The sequence below is a fragment of the Scomber scombrus genome, chromosome 1 (genome assembly GCF_963691925.1).
Source record: "Scomber scombrus chromosome 1, fScoSco1.1, whole genome shotgun sequence".
Classification (NCBI taxonomy): domain Eukaryota; kingdom Metazoa; phylum Chordata; class Actinopteri; order Scombriformes; family Scombridae; genus Scomber; species Scomber scombrus.
The window spans coordinates 37,796,497-37,804,177 of NC_084970.1; the positions used below are offsets into that span (position 1 = coordinate 37,796,497).

Consider the following 7,681-nt stretch of genomic DNA (forward strand, 5'->3'; position numbering starts at 1 on the left):
AGAGAGGAGGGAGGAAGGAAGGAAAGGAAAGGAAAGACGGAAGGGAAGGTAGGTAGTGTAGTGTAGCAGCAGCTCGTCTCTCCCACCTGGTCGATCACACTGATGGCGTCTCTGATGTTGATCTTCTGATACGCTTCCCACAGCTCGCTCTTCTGTACACTGACTTCCTGAGCAGCAGCTTACTCAGGTAGTTCTTATCAAACTGCTCCCACCTGACCCAGGACACACACACACACACACACACACACACACACACGCACGCACGCACCGCACACACACACACACACACACACACACACAGAGACACAACACACACACACACACACACACACACGCACACACACACACACACACACACACACACACACATAGACACACACACACACACAGACACACACACACACACCACACACACACACACACAGCTCAGTGAGACTCAGTGTGAGCAAAGAGCTCCCCCTGCTGTTCACTACCACTCATTACAAGTTAAATAGATTTATTTACTTTTTCTTTATTGGACAGAATAAACAAACATTCCAGTTCATAAATAAAAGAAGGACGTTTTCTGATATGTTTGTTGTTACATGTTTTACTCATAAACTCAATACATTTATGTAAAGCATACAAGTTAAATAGATATACTTCATTATGATGTCAGTATGATGTCATTATGATGTAAGTGTGATGTCATTATGATGTCAGTATGATATGTCATAATGATGTCAGTATGATGTCAGTATGATGTCATTATGATGTAAGTGTGATGTCATTATGATGTCAGTATGATGTCATTATGATGTAAGTGTGATGTCATTATGACGTCAGTAAGATGTCACTATGATGTAAGTGTGATGTCATTATGATGTCAGTATGATATGTCATAATGATGTCAGTATGATGTCAGTATGATGTCATTATGATGTCCATTATGATGTCAGTATGATATGATGTCATTATGACGTCAGTAAGATGTCATTATGATGTAAGTGTGATGTCAGTATGATATGATATCAGTATGATGTCAGTATGATGTCAATTAGAATGTCAGTATGATGTCATTATGATGTCATAATGATGTCAGTATGATTGTCATTATGATGTCAGTATGATGTCATTAGAATGTCAGTATAATATGATGTCATTATGATGTCATAATGATGTCAGTATGATGTCAGATGATATCATTATGATGTCAGTATGATGTCATTATGATGTCAGTATGATGTCATTAGGACGTAAGTATGATATGATGTCAGTGTGATGTCATTATGATGTCAGTATGATGTCAGCAGGACTCACTTGTCTCTCCAGTGGTGGTATCCCTGCAGCCCTGCGATGTCCTCCACTGCTGTCAGGATGTGGTCAAGGCCTGAAAACACACACACACACACATACACTCACACATCACACATCACACACACACACACAGCACCACACACACACACACACAGACACACACACACGCACACACACACACAGAGTGAGTGTGAGGTCAGTATGTAGAAGCAGACTAACGTTAAGGTGGAGGTATGAAGCAGAAGGAGGTGTGTCACCCTCTCGTGGATCTCCTCGTTGATGGTCGGCTTCCTGCTGGTGGAGGCGAGGAACTTTGAGGCCAGTCTAACCAGAGGCTTGATGGTCAGACCCTGAAACACACACAAAGCATTTTTATTCTAAAATAATACATAAATTATAATCTTCAAAGTAACAGCTGTAAAGCTGTGGAGCAGAACTGCAGACTGACTGATGGAGGAGGGGCCTCAGGGAAGATTTACAAAACTGTCACTAGATCATATGTGTGATGTTTCTTCATTATGTGCATCTGTGATGTGATGTTCCCTGCTGCACTCATTCTCCTGGAAGGGATGCAAAAGACTCTTTGAAATCTGATTGGAGCGATTTGAATTGCATTGCTGCACATCTCTGTATCTCTGCATGTCTCTGTAGGATGCTTCATGTCTCTGCAGGATGCTGCATGTCTCTGTAGGATGCTTCATGTCTCTGTATGATGCTTCATGTCTCTGTAGGATGCTTCATGTCTCTGTAGGATGCTTCATGTCTCTGTAGGATGCTTCATGTCTCTGTAGGATGCTTCATGTCTCTGTAGGATGCTTCATGTCTCTGTAGGATGCTTCATGTCTCTGCAGGATGCTTCATGTCTCTGTATGATGCTTCATGTCTCTGTATGATGCTTCATGTCTCTTTAGGATGCTTCATGTCTCTGTATGATGCTTCATGTCTCTGTAGGATGCTTCATGTCTCTGTAGGATGCTTCATGTCTCTGTAGGATGCTACATGTCTCTGTAGGATGCTTCATGTCTCTGTAGGATGCTTCATGTCTCTGTAGGATGCTGCATGTCTCTGTAGGATGCTTCATGTCTCTACAGGATGCTTCATGTCTCTGTATGATGCTTCATGTCTCTGTAGGATGCTTCATGTCTCTGTAGGATGCTTCATGTCTCTGTTGGATGGCTTCATGTCTCTACAGGATGCTTCATGTCTCTGTAGGATGCTTCATGTCTCTGTAGGATGCTTCATGTCTCTGTAGGATGCTTCATGTCTCTGTAGGATGCTTCATGTCTCTGTAGGATGCTTCATGTCTCTGCAGGATGCTTCATGTCTCTGTAGGATGCTTCATGTCTCTGTATGATGCTTCATGTCTCTGTAGGATGCTACATGTCTCTGTAGGATGCTTCATGTCTCTGTAGGATGCTACATGTCTCTGTAGGATGCTGCATGTCTCTGTAGGATGCTGCATTGTCTCTGTAGGATGCTTCATGTCTCTGTAGGATGCTGCATGTCTCTGTAGGATGCTTCATGTCTCTGTAGGGGGTATGCTTCATGTCTCTGTAGGATGCTTCATGTCTCTGTATGATGCTTCATGTCTCTGTAGGATGCTACATGTCTCTGTAGGATGCTACATGTCTCTGTAGGATGCTTCATGTCTCTGTAGGATGCTTCATGTCTCTGTAGGATGCTACATGTCTCTGTAGGATGCTTTCATGTCTCTGTAGGATGCTGCATGTCTCTGTAGGATGCTGCATGTCTCTGTATGATGCTTCATGTCTCTGTAGGATGCTTCATGTCTCTGTAGGATGCTACATGTCTCTGTAGGATGCTGCAGGTCTCTGTAGGATGCTACATGTCTCTGTAGGATGCTTCATGTCTCTGTAGGATGCTTCATGTCTCTGTAGGATGCTGCATGTCTCTGTAGGATGCTTCATGTCTCTGTAGGATGCTGCAGGTCTCTGTAGGATGCTACATGTCTCTGTAGGATGCTTCATGTCTCTGTAGGATGCTGCATGTCTCTGTAGGATGCTTCATGTCTCTGTATGATGCTTCATGTCTCTGTAGGATGCTTCATGTCTCTGTAGGATGCTTCATGTCTTTGTAGGATGCTTCATGTCTCTGTAGGATGCTTCATGTCTCTGTAGGATGCTGCGTGGCTCTTGGCTAACTCTGCATGCAGCTGCAGACCACCAGGCTTCCTCCTCCAGACGTCATCAGCTGATGACTGTTTGCATTTCTAGTCTTCATTTATTTCCACTGCTGCAGAAAAGCTCTGACTTATTCACAAATGACTTCATCCCTGATTTCCCTGGAAAGATGAGGGTGTAAAACTATGGTGGTAGTGTGTAGTGTAGTGTGCAGTGTGCAGTGTGCAGTGTGTAGTGTGTATTGTGTATTGTGTAGTGTAGTGTGTAGTGTGTAGTGTGTATTGTGTATTGTGTAGTGTGTAATGTAGTGTGCAGTGTGCAGTGTGTAGTGTGTAATGTAGTGTGCAGTGTGTAGTGGTGTAGTGTGTAGTGTATAGTGTGTAGTGTAGTGTGTAGTGTAGTGTGTAGTGTAGTGTGTATATTAGAGGTTTTACTCGTCCTGTGAGGTTTCTGGCTGGAACCACGAGGCTCCATTTTAAAATGTTTTCTCCAGAAAGTTGACATCACATAGACACAATGATGATGATGACGATGATGACGATGATGATGATGATGATGTCACGGTCAGCTCATGATTATCTTGTGATTATGACACAATGTGCAGTAATAATGAGGCAGGCTGGTGATACAGTGAAGCAGCATCCAGACAACCAGCTTTACTTTGAGCTCTGCTGCTGCTGATGAGTCACAGTGTGTCTGTGTTTATAGTGACTGCAGACTACAGAGATGCATCAGGAACACATCAGCAGCTCCATGAACACACACACCACTTTAACTGTCTGTGACTGATGATGAAAACAGGAACCAACCAACCTCTCATGTTTCAGAGTTATAGTCATTAATTTAAACTCTCAGATATAAATAAAGAGTAATTCACTGAGCTGTTCCTCTCTCTGACATCTGTTCCTTCATGATGACTTAAATACATTAAACTGGACGTTTTTAAAGTCAACACAGAGTAATTATTCAATCCTAATGAACATGATATAAAGGATGTTTACACTGTATCACTGAGCTGCTCTCATAAATGCCTGAAACTCAGACCTGAGACCAAAACCAGACTTCAGACCCAAAGTTTGGCTTTAATTCATCTCTGCCTGATGTTTCCCTCTCAGGTTACACACTGACTACAGTCTGGGTTCATCTCTCATTTCTTTTCCTCGTGTTTTAGTCCCTCCCCCAAAAGATGTGAGAGAATCTGGTTTTAGAGACGTCTTTCTGAGTTTCTTCTGCTCCAGTCAGAGAGGACGACACCTGAACCTGACAGGTCCTCCCTTCCTTCCTTCCTTCTGTCCTTCCTCCCTCCCTCCCTCCTGCTTTCCTTCCTCCCTCCCTCCTGCCTTCTCTCTTTCTTTCCTGCCCCCACCTTCCTCCCTTCCTTCTTTCCTATGTCCTCTTTTCCTTTCTCCCTACCTCCTTCCTTCCTTCCTTCTTTCCTCCCTCCCTTACTTCTTTCCTCCATCCTTTTCTTCCATCCCCCCTCCCCCCCCTCCCTCCCTCCCTTCCTTCCTTGACTTGAAGACAACAGGAGGAAAATAAAATATATCAAATGAATTAAAATAAAGTTATACATTGTTTTTTACTACAGGTTAAATAAACTGGACTAACAGGACGTCTGCAGGTCCTTAAAAGTCTAAATTCAGTTGTATAAATATTCGGATTTAGAAAATGTCTTTATGTATATTTTCCTTTGATTTAATATGAACCCACCTGACCTCTGACCCCTGACCCTTGACCCCTGAGCCCTGTAATAAACAGCATGGTTCCTACCTGAAACATGACGGTGAAGAAGACGACCACGATCGTCGTGGCAACAAAGTAATCTTTGGCTTTGACGTGCTCGCTGTCCAGCAGCACCACCAGAGCGAACGCCACCGCCCCCCCGCAGGCCACCGTACGACATCACGACCTGGTCGATCTTATCCAACGGGACGAGACGGAACCGGTTCAGAACCCAAGTCTGACCCACCACACCTGCAGGAGAGAGGTTACTAAAGGTCAGAACCATAGACTGTTTATAAAGGACGTAACATCCGTGACGTCACCCATTGGTTTGTGGACTGCTGCTCGGAGGCCTGTCACTACCCGATGTGAGTCACACATGCACAGTAGCGTCCGCCATCTTTGACAGTTATGTACGGCAACTCCGCTCCAACTTCCTCCCTTCCTTCCCTCTGTCCTTCCTTCCTCCCTCCCTCCTTCTTTCCTTCCTCCCTCCTTCTCTTTCTTTCCTGCCCCCTACCTTCCTCCCTTCCTTTCCTTCTTCCTCCCTTCCTTCCTTCTTTCCTTACTTCCTCCCTTACTCTTTTCCTTCCTTCTTCCTCCCTTCCTTCCTTTTCCTTTCCTTACTCCCTTCCTTCTTTCCTTTCCTCCCTTCCTTCCCTCCTTTCCTTCTTCATTCTACATTATTATTATTATTATTATTCGCTCATGACATCATACAGATTATAAGAAACCATCTTGTGTGTGAAACAGAAACTGACTCTCTGCAGTATTTGTGGAAGCTTGATGCAACCAGAATATAAATCTCACAGCAGCAGCAGAGAGGCTGAAAAGGTCAGAGGAGAGGTTTACTCTGTCTGATATCAGCGTGACATTTGAACCTGCTCGCTGCTGATCAGTGATCAGCATCACTAAATCTCTCTGCTCTGAACCTCAAATGTCAAATCCTCCCTCAGGCGTCCATCAGGGAGGAAATATGAGAGATGATGTCATAGAAACGCTCACAAAGACGTCGTTCCTTCCTTATCTCCTTGCTTCCTTCCTCTTTTCCTTCCTTCCTTCCTCCTTTCCTCCTATCTCCTTCCCTTCCTACTTTCCTTCTTCCTCCCTTCCTTCCTTCCTCCCTCCTTTCCCTCCCCCCCTCCTTACTCCTTCCCTTCCTTCCTTCCTTGACTCGAGGACACCAGGAGGGTTAAAGGGTTAAAATGATAAAATAAACGTATGAATAACTTCACACATTCTTTTTTTTGAGGACCCAGCATCAAATTTCTGCTTTTAATCCATTTAGAGAGAATATATTAGAGGATTATGGCAAAAATGTCTAAGTGGTGTAACCATAAAAACTTTGTACCAAATAATTCAACTTGCTTAAAAACAGTAAATAGTCAATAAAACACCATATCAACTAGTATGGCATGATCTTACATTATAAACTTTATATTAAATAAAGGTAATGGAATACAAATTGTTCTAAATATTACATTTACTCTGGTTACCATGGAGACCAGGAAACATTTACATGTTCTGTATGAAGTCATTATTAGTATAAGTCCACTTAAATACACTGTAGGTAATCAAATATGTAATATTTATCATTATACTGTGGTTACACCATTTGACATTTTCAGGACCCTTATTTAACTCTCTGTCTCCTCTGATTAGATTATACATTGTATTGTGTTGCTATGGAAACCAGCTGATCTGCGTTGTGTCAGATGAAAACAGAAGAAGAAGAAGAAGAAGGAAGGAAGGAAGGAGGGACTCTGACCCATGGGCTCTGAAGACGAGGATGAAGACGAGGGTGCAGGACACCAGGCCGGTGTCCCAGGCCCACTTGGACTTATCCACGGCTGAGATGCCGAGGAAGATGAAGATGATGGTCTCTGCGATGCTGGCCAGAGTCTTCATCGTGTACTTCACCGTGGTCCGAGACTTCTGGGAAATGTTGGCCTCCACGTATTTATTGGCTCCGATGCGCAGAAAGTCATCCTGAGAGAGAGAGAGAGAGAGAGAGAGAGAGAGAGAGAGAGAGGAGACAGAGAGAGAGAGTAGAGAGAGAGAGAGAGAGAGAGAGACAGAGAGAGAGAGAGAGAGAGAGAGAGAGAGAGACAGAGAGAGAGAGACAGAGAGAGAGAGAGAGAGAGAGAGGAGAGACAGAGAGAGAGAGACAGAGAGAGAGAGAGAGAGAGAGAGAGAGAGAGAGAGGAGGACAGACAGAGAGAGACAGAGAGAGAGAGAGAGAGAGAGAGAGAGAGAGACAGAGAGAGAGAGAGAGAGAGAGACAGAGAGAGAGAGAGCAGAGAGAGAGAGAGAGAGACAGAGAGAGAGAGAGAGAGAGAGAGAGAGAGAGAGAGAGAGAGAGAGAGAGAGAGAGAGAGAGAGACAGAGAGAGACAGAGAGAGAGAGAGACAGAGAGAGAGAGAGAGAGAGACAGAGAGACAGAGAGAGAGAGGAGAGAGAGAGAGAGAGAGAGAGAGAGAGACAGAGAGAGAGAGAGAGAGAGAGAGACAGAGATATCATAG

General features: G+C 44.0%; 1 protein-coding gene across 1 annotated transcript in view; it reads right to left on the reverse strand.

The window, feature by feature from the left end:
• slc9a5 (solute carrier family 9 member A5) overlaps nt 1-7,681 on the reverse strand; it is a 14,787-nt gene that overhangs the window by 5,755 nt on the left and 1,351 nt on the right. The window contains 7 exon segments of the mRNA XM_062438352.1: nt 87-154; nt 157-212; nt 1,300-1,371; nt 1,555-1,646; nt 5,208-5,318; nt 5,320-5,428; nt 6,928-7,148. Coding sequence (XP_062294336.1) covers nt 87-154; nt 157-212; nt 1,300-1,371; nt 1,555-1,646; nt 5,208-5,318; nt 5,320-5,428; nt 6,928-7,148 — 729 coding nt within the window.